This window comes from Schistocerca piceifrons, chromosome 3 (assembly GCF_021461385.2).
Source record: "Schistocerca piceifrons isolate TAMUIC-IGC-003096 chromosome 3, iqSchPice1.1, whole genome shotgun sequence".
Lineage (NCBI taxonomy): Eukaryota > Metazoa > Arthropoda > Insecta > Orthoptera > Acrididae > Schistocerca > Schistocerca piceifrons.
Window position 1 is genome coordinate 254,072,605 of NC_060140.1, and position 19,545 is coordinate 254,092,149.

At 41.3% G+C, this 19,545-nt stretch overlaps 1 protein-coding gene across 1 annotated transcript in view; it reads left to right on the forward strand.

Moving 5' to 3' along the window:
- Positions 1–250: 250 nt before the first annotated feature.
- Positions 251–19,545, forward strand: part of LOC124789432 (protein FAM166B-like) — a 297,284-nt gene continuing 277,989 nt past the window's right edge. The window contains exon 1 of the mRNA XM_047256776.1: positions 251–389. Coding sequence (XP_047112732.1) covers positions 319–389 — 71 coding nt within the window. The 5' untranslated portion in view covers positions 251–318. The remainder of the gene's footprint in view (positions 390–19,545) is intronic.

Consider the following 19,545-nt stretch of genomic DNA (forward strand, 5'->3'; position numbering starts at 1 on the left):
AGAAAGCTTATCAATAGAAATGATTAACAACTTTGTACACGGAAGATACTCTGGTACCAGAATTATGGAACGCAACAGGGCTTTTCACCAACCACTCATATCCTACAACAACGTTTCTTTCACTAATGACATAAATCCCCCTCCACGAGCTGCAGCCTCTGTTGCTAGAAACGCTCGACAGCAGCGCTGTCTGTTCGCGCATGCGCTCTGCGCTACTGTGTGGCGCTCGAGTCAAGTGGGTATCAGCAAGTGACACCGTACGCAGGTGCCTAGTGCATTCATAGCGTTCTACATGACAGGAGCGGTAGAAACGTCAACATGTTTGTCGATTTGGCTGCCCGCGAGAGGGGCGCTTTACTTGCCGAATCCCAACCCTGCCTAATACCAGGGTGAGTAAAAGTGAAGCACTTTTTGGATTTTTTTCTTGGTGTGTGGTACGTCCATCAGTATTGAGAAATTACTCTTACATTTGCAACAGTGTGTCGGCAATTATTTCTGCTTTTACTGGTGGAAAAAAAAAACTTATCAGTTCGCGTAGTTAGGTCAGGAGTGTAATAATGATGCTTCTTTTACCTGCCAGTGTATATTGTATTGTCAGTGCCATCAACTACATTTCGTGGAATCATCATTCAGCTCAACGAATGATTGGAGATATAGAGGAAAATTTGTGGCGAGAAGTAATCTACAGAGTTGAGAAAATTGCCTCCGTCAAAAACTGAACATTTGCACGCATCTATGAAACGTGTGATTCATTTTCTCGCCACCATAAATCAGTGTTGCGGCGATTCGGTGCATAACTTTAACAATTGTCACCACGCTTACATTGATTAAAACTGCATTCAGAAGACGTGTACTTCTAGCCAGAATAACAAGGGTTGCCTAGCGCATGCGCGGATAAGCGGCCGCAGAGCATTGTTGCCAGGATGACTCAACTTGATTAATGAAATTCGAAATAGTGATTCATTAACACCCAAAGCCCTCAACTAAGCACACCTCGTGCTTCAGATTACTGAAGCGTTCTTTGTACTTCTAACACTTATTGTAACGGCAGCTGTCTGCCCGATATTGACACAACCATTGCCTGTATGGAACGCTCCGGCGTTCCGCCGCGTCTTCTCTACAATATAGCTGTTAAGACAGCCAGTCTATAACGTTTTGTTGCGATCCACTGATACTTATGAAAGAATTTGCTTATGTGGTGATTTAACGAAGATTCACCTTTTATTAAATTATGCTGTGTTTATTGTCTTAATGTTAATGAGGATAATAATTGTAAACATATCGCCTGATGCTTTTAGAGAAATAATCAGCTTCATTTTATTACATATTACAAAAAAAAAACTGTCGGAGGATGATTAGCTGAAGATTCTAAAACGGCAAAGGATCGCTACTTAGTCTGCAAACGGAAAGTTTGAAAAGATTATCAGTAAAAGATGAATATTTCCATGAAACGTCGTTTGGACATTTTTAGAACTTGAGATTCTTTCGGGCTAACGGGCACTTTTTGCATTACAGGTAACGAATTACCTGAAGTTTGTAGTGAGGGTTTCTTTCATCTAATTCAAGTAAACACTCGAAGTACGTGCGACGCAAAGTGCCAAGATGACAGCAGTTTTGCTGTACAATGTCATGCTAGCGAGCGCACAAGCTTCAAGGGCGATATCAGGGCTGCGTTAACGTTAGGTTTGAACGTAATTATTTCAGAGCATTTAAAATACGATTTTCCGTAAACCTTCTTACCATTTACTCTAGCTTTGGCTCAAAAAAATAATAAGAATACCGTTAACAATAATTCAGTCAAAAAAAAATGCAGGGTGACCAACATAATAGCTTTATAGCTACTGAGTGATACCAGTTAGTCTGATATCGTTGATTTACTGTACATGCATTCTCTGAAAGAGTATGAAAAGGTAATAGTGAAACGATTTAGTCATAAAAATATTTGGAGAACACGATCTAAGGAAACAAAAGTATTTTTAGAAACTATTTTTAAAGTTTCTACTTCAAATTTCTATTTACTAGCGTAAACTATTACATAACTAGTGCGTTGGATGACTGCTGGTTGCAAAAAGAACCTAATTTCAAGTTTTCATTCAGTCATGAGCAGGTTTTGAGCAGAAAGTAACATACACAAACAAAAATGTGGACGGCAGAGAAAAGAATTCCAGGAAAATATACAAAATTCACGTCATTCACTTCTAAAACATATCCATGATGTTACGCTGTAGATTCTTTTTCTTGCAACCCTTCTCCCCTCCGTATTTTTTTAACACTGTCTCTTTACTTCTGACTACTTACATACATTTATTAACGCTTTAATTACGTAAAATGCAGTTTTTGTAGAGTTGCAATTCATCAAAACCTCACCTCCACTCTGATTCCCTCCAGAATTAAATTGAGCCACACAAACTTAAACACTGACAGTAGAAATTTCACCTAGCATATTAATATTCAGGGTATTAAACGAAAATGTCGAATATTTTGAGGTGATAGTCAAAATTCAGTACGTAATAACTCAAACTGCAAAAGGTATTTACTTCGAACAACTTTTCCTGACAAATATTTTGGTGTATGCAATAAAAATGAAAATAGATTTTTTTTTTTACGTTAACACCTATAACGCGCCCTTCAGCTAGTGACTTGCAAAGCGTTAACACTCAATAGAGAACCTCTTTCGATTTCTGTTATTTCGTATTTTTTCGGCAATGTGAATTTGCAAATTGCACTTGAATTATAAAATAGCTCATGAGGTATACTATAAAAAGCTGTTCTGTTTGGGTACTCGGGCCACGAGACAATACAGAGAGTTGATAGCTACAGTGTCTCCCTCCAGGAGCCAGCAGTGAATTACTCAAGAGGCAGCTACCGGCATAGCTGACTTCAGAATGCATAGGTTTCTAAACAGTAGACGGCGCTCCGTCCAACCAGGCGAAACGTTCGTAATGATCTACGGTATGAATGTTGCTGCTCATGTCTGAATACTGCAAGGTTGTTAGTCGACTACTCGTGAAACAACACACAGAAAACTTAGAATCCTAGGGGACATCGACACAGCTCTCCCTAGCTAATAAACAGATTTATAATCAAACGAGACGAGTAACTGCAATGCTCATTACCCTCACTGAATGATTGATGTTTCAATTTGGCCACTGCACAACGATAACGCCGTCACAGTGAGAACAAGCTTAGATGTGGACTGGATTTTATTTATTATTAGTGCGTCGCAAGAGATTGATATTTACTCTAATGACTGACATAAATCGCTGTAAAACTACCGGAGAAAAAGGTTACCTGAAACTCGAATCAAATTAGAAAATTACGCTAAAATTACGCTAACACTGTGAGAAGGTACCAAAAGGGTGGAAGGCTGCACGGGGAAAGCGCAACAAGATCTGTTCATCTGGGCATCTCGCGAAATCAGTTAATCATACAACAAGAATCCACAAATTAAGCAGCACAAGTTGAGGGCCAACGTAACAAAGTGACGAGTTGTTCAGAAAGTGTTTCGCACTACTGCAGTTGCGACACTTTTCCCCCGCAATAGCTAGTGTGTGTTGATCAGCACCAGACGGCAGCCCACAGAGGAAATGCCCAGTACGGTGGACTCGAGCAGAATAGCCCAGAACCTTAGTTTGCGGCCCTCAACTGGCAAACTTCCCGAAAAATACTATATCGAGCGACGACCCATTGCTATTGATATTGAAACACGAGAATATCGCTTATTCCATTAAAAAAAAGGAACGCAGCAAAAACTTCCCACTCTTGGTGTACAAAACTCAGATTAACAAACATGGGGTTGTTACAGGGTCGTTGAAGTGACTGGTCGGCTTCTTTTCACTTTGCTTCATTGCACCAAGCACGGAGGCAATTAGGTCGGATTAACAGAATTTCGGAGTGAACCCCACCGTTTTTGTCACGCTAGCTGGGCAGCATGATGTTCGTGCAGAAAAGGCAAAAGCATCGAACTCGGTTATTCTCTGGAGACTGTAGTAGCGGCACGGTGCCCACTGACCTCAGCCAAGTGAGGTGTCAGCTCTGCTCCCCTATGTGAAAACCTGTCCGTCTCACTGGGAATGTTCGCCTCTCGTAATGATTCACTGATGGCGTTCTGCCGACAAGGCCCTGAGACCACACCGGGAGTGCGTCTTCCCAGTGTGAAAAACGCAAAACTTGCTTCCCAAGGACACATGTCCAGTACTCTCAGTAAAAGTAACCACCAAATAGTTTCATAAAATGAAACAATATCGCTTAGCAATACGCCAGTAATGTCGCCCAGGATAAATATTTCTGCAGAGGACTCAAAGAATACTTGTACCAAATCGATGAGAATTCGCAAAAATGTCTGGATTCTGAGCATTATTGAAAATCTATGGGGTCGCATAAAACCAAACACTGGGAGCTGGCTAAAGCAAGAAATTAAGTCACGGGATCTTCAGAGCAAGTATAAATATTAAAAGGTCCCTTGGAACAACACGTGTTGTATTTCTAGAAATAAAGAATAATTTTATACCAGCCGAGGTAAAAATGCAGTCTCTTGCGAAATTGTATGGATATTAATAACCATCAAGAATGGGTTGAAAGTTATAGTTAGATCTTCCTATTGGCCCCTAAACTATAGCATATAGAACTCACTGATGACTTCAGAGAAAATCTGTTCCCTGCTCCATATGTTTCCAGGCCATGCTTGGAGATTTAATCATACCTCAGTTGTTTGGGAAAATAACTACTTTATAAATGGCAGACGAGACAGAACTTCCTGCGAAACAGGTGTAAACGCTTTCTCCACAAGCTGCTTTGACTAGATAGTTTCGCAATGGTGCCCATAATGGAAATACACTAGACTTAACTGCAAACAGACCTGACCACTTGGAGGACAGAGAATGGGATCGGTAATGACAGGTCCATTTGCATTGATAATTAGCACCAAGATGAAGAATTACCCTGCTGGAAGAGTAAACAGAGAAGTATAAATGTTCAGTAAGACTCACGTTTCTGACTTGACATACAACACTAAGTGGGGGGGGGGGGGGAGTGTTGGGATGGAGGAGGGAGGGAATTAATGTGTTACATTGCTACTAAACCATCGTAAAGTTTAGTACTTCACATTTTGTTCGAAGGAAGTTTTATTTGTAAGTATGCATTAATTAATTAAAATTAAGATTTCCATTGGTATGTTACATACTAAATTAGGTACAAAATGCCTTGTTTTGTAGGTTTTGTAATCTAGGATTAAGCTACAAACTTTTATTTCAGGCAGTGAAAACAGAGGAAGGGTGGCAAGAATTTGAACGAATAGCCGACAGAGCTCCAGAAAACCAGTTTCTAGCAGAAAAACAATTACAGATGGCGTACAGTTTCAGGGAGCTTCTGAAGGAAAAGCGCCTATTGCAGAGTAGACAAAAAAATCGCGGAAAGGCAGATACTGATTGAACGCTCTAGTCTGCGCGAATGGCAATGCACGAAGCCTTGAATAACTACTGCTATAAAATTTTATCAGGGGACGAGTCCCAAAAGCCCAAGAAATGTCTCATTTAAGACCGTCAGTGGAACAAAAATTTGTGTTCACACAATTATGGGTGAGAATGCCAGCGCAATGAGCAAAATAGTATCTGGAAAGTGGAATAGAGCCTTGAAATGTTGTTTCACAGTAGAAAATGAAGTCGTAGTTCAGTAGATGTAGCGTGCTAAGATGACTGACAATAATCAGTAGCAACTGAGGATACTAGACATATACAACGGAGAGCACAATGGTGACGGGTTTGTTTGATCCACGGTAGAGCTGAAAAACGCGAATTGACACTTGATTGAAGATGTATGTCAACTATTTCGCGAAATCATAGTTATAAATATTCAAGGAACGGTATTTAATGACGAGTCTAGGAACATACTGCAACACCTTATGCATCGTACCCGCAGGGATCGCGGAAGACGAAGGTTCAATCCCGCGTCCGGCCGTCCTGATTTAGGTTTTCCGTGATTTCCCTAAATCGCTCCTGGCAAATGCCGGGATGGTTTCTTTGAAAGGGCACTGCCGATTTCCTTCCCCATCCTTCCCTAATCCTAGGAGACCGATGACCTCACTGTCTGGTCTCCTTCCCCAAAGAACCCAACCCCAACCCGGACCTCGGAGACAGGCATTTAAGCAGTCATTCTTTCCTCGATCTACACGTGAATAAAGCGAGAATGAGCCCTGATATGTGATGCATTGCAATTCACAATAGTTTGCTGAGTATGAATATACAGGGCGATGTTTTCCACCGTGTACAAACTCTGGGCATGATCGATGAGATGATATGGAACAACCACCGTCTAATTAACTCACGTCTGTGAAAGCATGGTTTCCATGCTAGACCATTTATTCAGTCATACTTTGGTAGAAAGACTGCGGTCTGATACGCGATGTATCATGCAGCCAGTTACAGTATATATGGTTTCCTCCTAGAGGGTGGTTCTGTTCCTCATACGTCATGCTCTAGCCGCCTCTCCTGCCATAGTAATTGATAATGTTGTCATATTCACTTCTCTTGCTGAATCACCTTGTAGTTCACGTGAAACAGCGTTGTACACGTTGTATTCGAATCGAGAGCTTGCCGACACGGTCTTTACTTACGGAAAGACAATTGGCGGGCAGCAAGGTTGCATCAGGCCTATCCACGACAACCACCACAGCATTCAACGTTCAACAGTGTTTCGCCGTTTGTCTGAGACAGGTTCGTTTCAGGAAACAGGAAATAATGAAGCACGTACCCGAAATGTTAGAACACCTCACTTGGAGGGAAAAGTGATAAGCACTGTGGAAGGCGACCGCCGTGTCAATACCAGGAAATTGTCCTGCCAGTGCGGTGTAAGCCAGACGTCCGTGAGGAACATTCTCCATGACAATTGTCACTTCCCTTATCACTTGCAGCTTGTGCAGGGCTTACTAGCGACAGACCGACTTTTCACATTGGGAGCAGTTTTGTCACTTTTTTATCAGGCAACCACGGTTCTGGGATTTGTCATTCAACCTAGTCACAGGTAAGACCAGCTTCACGCGGAGTGGTATCTTCGACTTTCATAAGTCATCCGTTAGGATAGTATGCATAACTGCCATGGTGTGGTGACAGCGAATCATCAGCATCGGTGCAGCTGGAATGTGTGGCCCGGAATAAGTGGCAATCGTATTTTGGAACCAGTCTCCTTCACGTCGCCTAACAGGATGGAACTATCTGCGTTTCTTGCGGGTGACTTTGCCTCCCCTGCTGGAAGAAATGCCACTGACGATTCGAAGGGTTATGTGGCTGCTACAATCTTGTTCCAGCCCACTTCGCCGTAAACGTCCGGACGCATCCCCATCGTGTCTTCCCTGGATGGGACGAGAGGGGCCCGTTGCATAGCCTGCTCGCTGACCCGATCTCAACCCGTGCGATTTCTGGTTATGGGACCATCTCACAAGTATTGTGTATGCAGAGCCATTCCAGATGTGGAGATACTGGAGCAGCGTATTCGTGCTGCCTTTGGCACTGTTCGGATGCAGCCTGGCCGATGTGAACGTGTGAGACAGAACATGCTGTGGCGCGTTCACACATGTGCTGAGCCACAAGGAAACTATTTTCAGCACATACTGTAACTGTCGCTGCATGCTGCATCGCGTATTAGATCGCAATCTCTGTAACAATGTATGACTGAGTAAATGTTCTGTATCGTGGAAACCACGAATTTCCGTATTCTTTCATCAATCAATCCCTAGAATTTGTACATGGTGGAAAAAATCCCTGTAGGTGCAGGATCGATCGCAGTGGGCTACATCAAATCAATTGTACGACTGAATACAGCGAGAGCAACAATGAAAATGCACAGTGCCAGTGTGTGCGACTTAATTTGAAATTAGACTAGGAACGACCTACGGTGAAACGGTGGGGGGGAGGAGAGAGAGAGAGAGAGAGAGAGAGAGAGAGAGAGAGAGAGAGAGAGAGAGAGAGAGAGAATAATTTTACGACACATCAGTTTTACAGCTGTTTCCGGCGTAACACAGAGGGCTATAAACAATACCTGCTTTTGTCCTTCACGTTCCGAGCCTCTTTCTCCTGTAGACAAAGATTGGTTGGGTTTACAGATGTTACCGTAGCTACGGTTCAATTGTGAATTATACGAATGTGTCTTCCATCTGGCGAGTTACGGGTTACCAGAGTGTTGGCGCCAAGACAGTACCACAGGACGCGTAGGTACTTTTTGCACACAGTTTTAAACTGAGGAGGACCAAACAGGTATCGAACAAACTTCGTTTGGCATAGTAGTCTAAGATTTCTGCCGACCATCTACATCGGCTAGTATACTTGACAAGGCACTTACGTTGTGTGTCGGAGGGTACTTCTGGCATCCCTCTTTTCTGTTTCATTCGATAATCGTGGGTGGGAAGAATAATTGTAGGTAAACCTCTCGATACCCCTGTTTCCTCGTCATGGTCTTTCCGCAAGACTTAACTGGGAGGGTGTAATATGTTGCTGAACTTCTCATATCGTAGAGATTTTACCCAAGGGCCCTTACACCCAACTACACAAACATTTTGTATAACTAGCATAACATTAGTTATGGGGTAGAACTTTTACCATGAAGGTAACAGTCCCTTCCCCCAACATAAGACAGAGATGAATATATAAAGATGGGTTCAAGTTTTTGTAATGACTATATAGTTCATAATTGTAAATAATGGCAAGTTTACAAGAGTACTTATATGTAAGTATTGAACAACATGCTTAATTATTGAACAAAGAACAAAACGTTACACACATTTTACATTACACACTGTTTAGTTATTACATTACAAAACGTTAGTTACCACAATTTCTGATCTGTGACATACATGAATGAGTTCAAATTTCACGGTGTTGTACGTTAGCTTCACTTTGTGTTACTGACGAAGTAACAGTACCAACTTTCAACGTCTGTTCATTCGTGCATAATTGTCGCATTAGTGTTAACTGAGTAAGGAAGCTTGGTGTGAATGCCTTCAAATATGGAGCGAATCGCTTCTGAAACAGTTTTAATTTTTGAGTCATTGTGGATTGTCGAGTTTCTAATAATCCATGGAGCATTTAATATTATTTCCAATGTATTACTTTGGACACCCTGAAGTTTTTTTTATATACGTAGACCCCAAATGGGGCAGGTGTCCAACATTACTGGTTGTATTATCAGCCTGTAAGATTTCATTAGAAATGACCTTTTATTTAGGGATATAAGGCAACTTGCTTCCTTCGCTACATCTGTTACACGTTTCTTGAAAGTAAGGCATTTGTCCTGTTGCTTGACTCTTCATGATGTGTAAGTTGTAGAAATTTCAACAGTAAATGTTTCGATACACTAATAATCTCCTGTTGGAGTTCAGTCTAACGTAACCAGCCCAGTCTCGTATGGCTCCCAGGCTGATGAACCTATACGCAGGAATCTGTCTGGTGAGTGTTTTGTAACCCATTTCTTTCGTGGATGAATAACATTTCCTTAAGATTCTTCGAATAAACGTTAGCATTTCATGTTTTCTTATAATTAATTTTATGTGGACAGTAGCTTTAGGTTGCTTCCAGCGATTACTCCTAGGCATTTAACGATCATTATTGATGTCGGCAATGACGTAGCATTTGTAACAAACACAAATTCGACGGGGCGCACTCTGAGTTGAGGTATATCCCAATACATCGTTTCGTTCTCATGGCGTCGGGACAGCAACAAGGGGACACCCCGGTGTGAATGTGTTAGCTTTTCGCACGTGCATCATAAGGCGCGCGCGTAAGTCCACACTGCAGCGCTCGTGTCTCGCGTGCACACCCGGTTATGATCAGGGCTTAAACTCGTATTAAGTAAGCAGCGGACTTTGCGCACCAAGACTCTAAATGTTCCGGTAATACAAACGCCAAGTTTACACATCGGAACTACCCTACGCTAAAAGAAGCGTAAATATCGTCCTTCCATAAATGTTTGGAACTTCCGTCCAAGCTCAACACAACAGACGTCATTCTATCAGAAACGCCACATTTTGTCAAGAGACACTAACGCGAAAAGTTTTAAAGTGTTATCTGTTAAACTGTAAAATTTTCGAAGTTATTTGGTAGCGTTATTTTCCTGTCGTCACGAAAATATTCACAGCAAACTAGTGAACTATTGATTTTTCTCCCTTTTGAAGTCTTTGAAAGTATCGATAAAACTATACTGTCGACAGACGGCGAACATACGATCAGTTTAGATCCCTTCTCAGGTATGTAATCAACTCTAAACGTTTTCGATTGATAGAACTCATTGCCTTTGTCGACTTAACAGCTGCCTACGGCACCATCAAGCACAGGAAGTTGCTTAAAGTGACCAAAATAGCGAAAATTTTTTTATTGACTCTTCGTTTACTACATTGTATTGAAATTTCAGTCCTGAATATTACGTCCCAATTCACATTACGAAGTGTGATAAAAATAATTGCAAAAGCTTCACGGAGCCACGCCCCTTTCTTGTTCTGCATTTCTTCATACTACGTGTTCCTGCAGCGTTTTCTTACAAACTTGTGGAATCAAAATGCGGATAATTGTTGTTGTTACCTTCACTCCAAAGGCTGGTTTGATGTCTCCATGTTACTATATCCTGCACAAACCGCTTCACCTCCAAGTAACTACTGTAACCTACATCCCTATGAATCTGCTTACTGTAGTCATCTTTTGGTCTCCCTCTACGATTTTTACTCTCCTCGCTTCCCTCCAGTACTAAATTGGTGATCCCTTGATGCCTCAGAATGTCTCCTACCAATCGATCCCTTCTTTTAGTCAGGCTGTACCACATATTTCTCTTCTCCCCAGTTCTGTTCAGTACCTCTTGATTAGTTACGCGATCTATCCAGCTAATCTTCAGCATTCTTCTATAGCACAACATTGAAAAAATTTCTATTATCTTGTCTAAACTGTTCAGTGTCCATGTTTCACTTCCTTATATGGCTACACCCGATATTAACAAATTTCTCTTCAGAAATCCTTTTCTTCCCATTGCCAGCCTACATTTTATCCTCCCTATTTTGAACACCTCCCAAATAGTAACTCATTTACTACGTTAAGTGTCTCTCTTCCTAGTATAATTCCCCCAGCCTCGCATGATTTAATTAGACTATTTTTCATTATCCTCGTTTTGCTTTTGTTGGTGTTCATCTTGTATCCTCCTTTCAGGATACTGTCCATTCCGTTCAACTGCTCTTCCAAGTCCTTTGCCGTCTCTGACAGAATTAAAATGTCATCGGGAACCTCAAAGTTTTTATTTCTTCTCCCTGGACCCTAATTACTACTGCAAATTTCTGTGTCCTTTGCTGCTTGCTCAATATAGACTGAATAACATCGGGGATAGCTACAATACTGTCTATTTGTTTGCTAGTTAAAAACGATTTCGAATAACATTCTTGTCACTGATGTTGTATTCTTTGGTTTCTGCTGTTTGTTTATAAGTGGTTGCAAAGGAGTAATTCTTACGAAAGTTGTGTGTGGATCTATTATTACAATCTGCAGCATTCCTCTTCGCAATGGTGTTTAAAAAGGTTAGCAAATGTCTTCCTTCTCGATGTCATAAGGACAACTTGAAAACTAGCTCAATAATTGTGAATGAAGACGTCTCTTCAAGCAAGAAAACAAGTGCTACGAAGAGATGATTTGCTGCAGCTGTTTTTTCCACTCAGTTTGAAAACCAGGTTAACCCAATGTGTCAAAGAAAAAACTGCTTGATGATAAAGAGGGGTATGCATATAGTTTGCACTCCTTCGCCAAGATAAGGCAAATATCAGTATCAGATCTTTATTCAGGTTATCCACAACCTACATTATGGAAATTTTATGTACCTTTTCCTCACAAACCACTGACGTTAGAATTCTTAAATTTGGCATAGAATTAGTTATTACTAGAGTGAAACTATCTGTGAAAAGAATTTTAATTTAATGCAATATTAAGACCTTTGTGTAAGAGAAGCCCTAAAATTTGGTGCATTTCAGGTATTTGGAGAGCTGTAAAAATCCAGTAAATTAAGTTATCAAGATTCTATTGTACAGGAATTTGCAATAATGGTCTACCAAACTTTATGTAAAAAGGCATTAATTCCGTGCGGACACATTTTTCAAGAAAGGACAATTTGTACTCTCCTTTTTGGAAAAATGTGTTATTTCTAATTAAAACAGTGTGACGTCAATAAATATGAAACTTACATGTGTACACATAACATTTCTTAAACTGTGCCAAATTTATATTGTTTTGAAAACTTCAGACTTTAAAAGGTTTCCTTCAAAGTACTGCAATTTCGCATACGACGTCCCCCCCCCCCCCCTTTAAGAAGATACGCCACAAGCTAATGATTACCAAGTAACATCTCTGATAAGCATTCTCATGCATAACAGATGTCAGATCTTCTTTCAGGGCAACAAGAGCAGCTGGCGTGTACAAAAGCACTGTCCACGTAAAGGTTCTTTCCTGTTCCTTATAGCCATAATATTTTCAACAACGACCAGATCATTACAGAACACTCCAGGTATTTCATCTATGCTGATGATACAGCAGTGGCTGCCAAACGGAGGAAGTTTGAAGAGGTGGATACGCTTGGACTTCATTAAGAGGTCAATCACATGAGGCTAAATCCCGACAAGACTGAGGCGTGCGCATTTCACTTACGGAATAAGAAAGTTGGGAACGAATTGGTCATCACATAGCAGGCCAAACGTCTTCAGTGTTTTCCAGCACGTGTATATCTGGATATTACTCTACAAAACACACTGTCCTTCAATAAATATGGCCATAACACCATCTGAACGTCAGTGTAAAGGAACAATGTTTTGAGGAAGCTCACAGCCACCACTTTCACATACTGAGAACTTCTGCTCTCGCTGTTCGCTATTTATTACGAAATTCGCGAGTCCATATTGTGATGAATCAAAGAAAATGGGGTGTGTGTCTGATGCAGGGCACGCCTAAGTTGCATCTGCTCACGCCAAGCAGGTGACACTGCAGTCAGTGAGACTGTCAAAAGTCCTGTCGGGGTGTATACAGCCAACCCCAGCCACAAACTTTACCCGATTGTTTGAATAGCTCCCACACTGTCGGCAAGGTCGTTGCTGCCGATGCGGAGCAGGCAAAGCAGATTAATGATCCGTGTCATCCACCACATAATAATGCTGTAGTCTGCAGATCGAAATCTAGATAGCTTCATCGCTACGACTCAACCACTGGAAGGAACACTAGAGTCTAACCACGTCTTTAGATGGAAGAGAGAGCTGCCGCCGAATATTCCTGCAAAAGGAGGGTTGGTGTACGCACCCCTCCCACCAGCATGCAAAACTTCAGCATCCTTCTACCTGTTGATGACGTTCTGCAAGAGCGGAACAATAAGATCCTGGCCATATGCTCAAGTTTTCGAGTCTATTGGTCAGACCTGGGAACCTTAGATAGCTACAGGGCTTTAATCATTGGTTCTGGAGCAGTGATGAGTTTGCGAGAGAGACTGAAAATTTTTAGAAATCCTTAGATCTGAAAATATTTGTTTGTATAATTCTGACAGCTGTTTTCTGCTGTTTTGAAAGTTGATTGCTGCTTAGTCCGTTCTGTTTGCTCTAATAGTAAAGAATTTGTGTTCACCGAAAAATTAATTTCACTAGAGAACATTTCTGGCCTGTGATTTTTTACGGTTTTAAATATTTAAACAACGAAAAGATCGGCTTTAAATGCATATGGCGAAGAAGTCCCATCTAAGGCAACACTTTATAATTGGTGCAGGGAATTCAGAAAAAGATTGGTTTCGTCTCAGTGACTAATTTCGTGAAGGATGCCCAAGTACTGACGTTACTGATGAAAATATTGCCACTATTCAAACAATGCTTGAAGATCAACAGACATGTTATGTATTTATTCGAGTGACGCTGGCCATTGGTAATATCAAATTCAAAACATTTTACGTCAGCGGTTTGATGTGAGGAAACTTCGTTGTCGGAGGAATCCACATAAACTCTCCTGTTCAAAAACAACACATGGAGTGGTGCAGACAACCTTTGGATTAATTCGAAAGTGGCACTTCAAATTAGGTCTGGAATATTGTTAGTAGTAATGAATCTTAGATTTTTTGATGATCCTGAAAAGAAGTTAATTGGCCCAAAGGGCCTTTCGAACTGAGCCGAAACCCAGTAACGTCAGACCAATTTGTTCTGGTAAGATGATGGTTTGCTAGTTTTTTCTGAAACTAGCTATATTACTACCAAGCATTAGAAGACACTGCCGATTAGTACACAATGTTAGTTTCATGCAATTTTTTAAAAAGTTCGTCAAAAACGCCCAAAAGGAAAAAATAATTTTATATTACGTCAACGCATCGCTGCATACGACAAAACTGTATCTGCATGCGATAAAGGTCAGCCCATGGATTCTCCATTATACAACTTGATTTCTTTTTGTTTCCAAAAATAAAGATTAAATGCATGTAATCACTTTCATCAGAAGAAGCAGTGGAATATTATAATCACCTGGTTTCTGAAGTACTTGAAGAGTGGCATCATCGCTTTGACTGATTCGGTAGGATGCAAAAGTATATTTATGTTAAAATGAAATATTTTGAATTACAGTAAAGTCATTTAATTTTTTAAAATTAATTCTTGTTGGATTTTCGAGGCAATTTGTCGCCCCCGTGAACTTGTTTCAGGAATCTAACAGAGGTTGGCGATCCTGATGAAGATTATTTTATAAGTGCAGCACTGCAGAGAATTTATCTGGGTCCATTAATAAACGTTTTCTAGTTAAACATCGGAAAACTACCGCGCGTAACTTGTCCCCCGCGTTAATAGCTTGTACGTTCCGGAGACGACCACGGGGGAGTCACTGAAAGCTCCGAAAACGAGACGGAGTGACGTTTCACTAGTATCAGAGTTAAAAAAAAAACTGGTAACCTTCTGGTATGTGTCAGATATCTTGGGGTAATACCTTGAAGCTCCAGCGTTTGGTGTCCTTTGGAGTGAGTCTGACATAGACATCAGATGATATCAGAGACGCCCTGCTAGGACAAACAGTTGAGTGTAGCCCATACGAAAGTATAAAATCGTCTAATAACTACGTATTCAGCGAGACGCCAAATCGTAATCCTTGTCTTCAATCCTTTCTTAAGAAAGCATAACAGATACTCAGCAAACCGAAATTGTAATCATTCTGAGGCGACGTTCTCGTACAACTGTGTTCAGTGAATGAAGGACTGGTGTTCCAGGTAGCCTACACATCAGTTCTACAGCCTTTATCGTATACCTTGCGTAGGAAATACAAGAAGACTGAGTATATAGGCGGAGTAGTCTTTCCCTTCCCTTGCTCCATTTGAGTGTTGACTAGCCCAAGGAGTGGCTGCATTCACAACAGTGGCTTATGGATTATGCAGATGTAAGACCTATTTAGGAGTAGTTTCTCCAGCCGACCTTGCACCTAAAAGACTTCAGAACCAGTTTCCACCTTCAGAGACGTTCGTTTTTCTCGGTCTTTTTATGTACGTGTTAAATAAGACATAGCGTGGCAGACTAGGATTGTAGGTAAAGGAGTCACGGAAAGGCGATATTTTGAATTAAGGAAGAATGGGGGAGGGCACTTCTTACCACATGCAACTGTAATTCTTTCTTTTATATTTCGTAGAAGCCTAAAACTTCCAGCTTTACAATTATTGCCTGCGAGATCATCGATAATCTGTGACGGCAGATATTGCCATACTGGTTACTGTTTTTAGGATTTCGTAACTCAGTCGTTAAAAACGGAACCATTGTAGCGTCACTTTTTCTGTCTGTTCAAAACCCTTTTTTCTCAGGAACAGGTAGACATATGAAGTTGAAATTTGTCACATACTAAAGTATATGGCCCCTTTGAGGTATAGGAAACATTAAATTCGAAGTCAATGCAATGAAAAGATACGCCATTTCTTACATATTTCGATAGTAGCAGACTCATTAGAACCTATAGGGTACATCTGCCTATACGTAGGATCATGGAATTTGGCAAGAACAAAGTTTTCACAGTGCAAGTAAAAGAAAAATTAGAAAATTAATTTGTAATTACATTATATGAAAACATTTATCATTTATCAAATATCAGACTAGAAATTAAAACACTCTCGAAAGTCTTGGAATCCTTGGAACAGATATCTTGTCAATATAAATCTCGATAACAGGCAAAATAATCGCGCTAGTGTTACTCGCACCTGATCAATATTTTGAAATACGCTTTCCATTCTCTACCCCTAAAAATAGAGCGGCTTGTTAGTTCTGACCCATTGTAGAGTCAGCATCTTTTCAAACACCAGGAGAGCTTGAAGTGAGCAGAAAGTCTCACTGGGAAATATTGGAAGGAAATTTTCAGATCTGGCCCTTGCCTTACAACTGGGGAACCCTTCGGAAAGAACCTGGGGATGGCAACTGTTCTTAATGTAATTCTAGAATAGTGTCCTAGACTAAGTTGAAAGCCTAAGTTATGTATAAGTGTGTTTATTTCCATACAGAGCAAGTTGCTGGCTCAAGGGTGCCCATACGATAATTTGTAGCGAGGCGTAGACCTGGGGTAGGGAGTATTTTTAATGTTTTGGCAGACTAATGGCGACTACCAATGAACTATAGAAGTTTCAGCTCCGACTCTGCCAAAAACCTGAGTAACATGGACGAATGTCATTTTCTTGAAATAAAAACACATGAGTAAACGATTTTTTTCCCCTTTCCTGAGAGCTGGAGGGGGGAGGGGGGGGGGTGGGAGCGGCGGCTTACCCCGGGTACGTGTGCCCTTGTGCTGGCTTACTCGGCGCGCGTACAATACATCTACGTCGCTGTCGGTCGCAGTTAATACGACCCTTGTAACGTCCTCATACTGGTCTCTTGCATGTCACGTCTATAACTCATATCCTAAGCCTTGAACTTCTGGAGGCGAATAACGTACATATAATTAAAAACTGTACACCTAACAATGATAGTTGTTGCACATAATTAGGTTAGAATCACGTTATTACTAAATGGCATAATCCCCTCGACGTTCATGTTATGACTGAATTTCTGTTTGAAAAGACCTCTACCATCGGTGCTGGAAGATTGTAGAACAATGGAGTTAAATTTGTTGCGGGTGTGCAAGAGATTGTCAAAATATCATACCTGTGAGAAATGAGTGTCAACATACCTTCACCCAGACGTGAAACATATTGTAACATTGCAGTGCCTGACATGAGCACCAATGTCGTGATTAGACTTTCTGCCAATACTCCACATACACCCAGAAATAATTTGCGCATTTCCGATGCTTCAGTCTCTTCCTTTCTTCGCTTCGTTGTGCTATTAATGTTGCTCTGAATCATAAAAATATTAGAAAACTCTGACAGGATACCACTCTACTTATTTAAATCAAATCAGAATCTGATAAAACTGCATGCGATAAAGGTCAGCCCATGGATCCTCCATTATACAACTTGATTTCTTTTTGTTTCCAAAAATAAAGATTAAATGCATGTAATCACTTTCATCAGAAGAGGTTGTTGACGAAGCACAGATTGGAGTTAAAAACAAACCGGTTCAGTTACTGCCCGGTGGTATAAGATGCGTGACGCTGCTTCCGACCTTGTTGCGTAATCGGTTTGTCCTCTTGTGTTAAATGAACACGTAACACGTGTCTCCGGTTAAAGCCGAAGGTTCTCTGGCAACGCCGCTTTGCCACTACATTATTAAGCGGATGTCTCATTTTCTACTAGACAGGTTATTTCGTGCCTAGGTTTGAGCATTAAAGATACTGCAGCAAAATGTCAGTGCTACATTTGCTGTGTAAAAAATGGAATGCCACTCCTCGGCCTAACTTTCGCGGTCTAAAGCAGGTTTCCTCTCGGCTCTGCTCCTATAGCTTAACGCGCAGCGTTCTGGTCGACGGGACAGGGGGGTGGCCCTGGCCTCGGGAGAGTTTGTACGCCGGATTATAACGCACTTCGGCCCTGTTGGAACTGTTTCCCAGCGCCTTACTGAACATTAGCAGCACATTATGAATAAGCACAAGATATGCAGATGCGTATTCTAGCCCATGGGGAAATAAGGGTGGTACCATAAGGACGCACCTCCCAACACGTAGTAAAGTGGCTCACGTAATATCGATATAAACGTTTTAGGCGGTATCCCATCTCTTTCAGGCAAATACCGCGCTTTTGCCAAACCACCTCCTCGGAAAATACGAAGCACAATTAACTATAGTTGTAATACGATAACACGCAGAGCAAAATTTACGGTGTTGAGACGGATGAGGTTTGCGACGTTCCTCTATTAGATCAGCTCTCGTGACACTAGCGCTACACGTAACTACTGTGTCTCTTTGCTGCTGGATTCGTTTCGCTGACTGAGTAGTTAAAACGTAAAACTGCTGATCGCATATGTGTACCTGTCACCACTTGCACAAATAGAAAACAGTATACGTGTTCCTTGGAGCTGTGAATGTTTGTAGATCCTAGTTTGCATTAACTACGGGAAAATTTAAAGAGGAATTTGTATGCAGGCTGATACATGTTACATGAAACCAATGTTTTTGACATGCTCGGAGACAATCTTCCTTTACATACGTAGGTGTATCGTATAAAAGTACGCAAGGAAATAGAGATCTTCATAGGCGACTGCAGGTTTCTCGGGACCATTTACTGTTAACAATGGCGTTGTTTAAAATGTCTTAATAGTGTAGCGCAAAAAGTGCGTACCGTTAATCCGTAGACATCTAGCTGAAAAGTCAAGCATATTTTCGACTATCGGACACACGTTAGTTCCTGATAAAAATTCGGGTATTTTGAACGATTGACGGGGTTTAAGTTCCCACCAGTTCTTAACATTTCTCGTATTTTGGGAGCTGCAGTTTTTCTTTATACGAAGAATCCTATCAATCCGACAATAGCGTTTACTGTGGAATACTGCGGCGTGGTATAGCGATTATATTTGTGTAGCGACGTGCGGATCATGCGTCTTTTTTCGCTTCGTGATCATTTTTTATGTAGCGCTATGTGATTTTTGGAAGGTTCTGAGACTTCGTAATTTGCTAGAAGATTCTAAGAGTGTGAGAACAGCACTTTCTGCTGAGGCAGGCAGTTCAATCTGTGCTCCCGTGTGTGCTCAATAAGTGCTTAAACTGTCAAGTGCTCTTGTTAGTAAGCCTGCTGTCTAGCTGGTATTTAATTCAACGCGATCTTATTTCGGTGAAGCCGCTGGGTAACTTGGCAGCGTACAGGACGGTTTTGCTAAATAGGTATAAACTGCAAGGAACCATCCGTAACAGGTTAAGGAGCGAAAAAGGCCATGCAGAAATGCCGACAGTAATGCGTTCTAAGGGAGATATACCCTTTTGGAGGGGTAGTAAAAGAACTTTCTAGTGCCCCCGGCGTCAGTATCAGGTTGGTGGTTCGTCAGCAGGGGGTAACCCAGACGCCCGTGTGGAAAGCTCTCCACAACTATCGCTGTCTGTATAAATTGCAGCGCGTGGAGGCTTTAGTAGCTGCGGACTTGCCTATGCGGCGACAGTTTATTCGTTGGTTCGTGTATTCACAGATGAG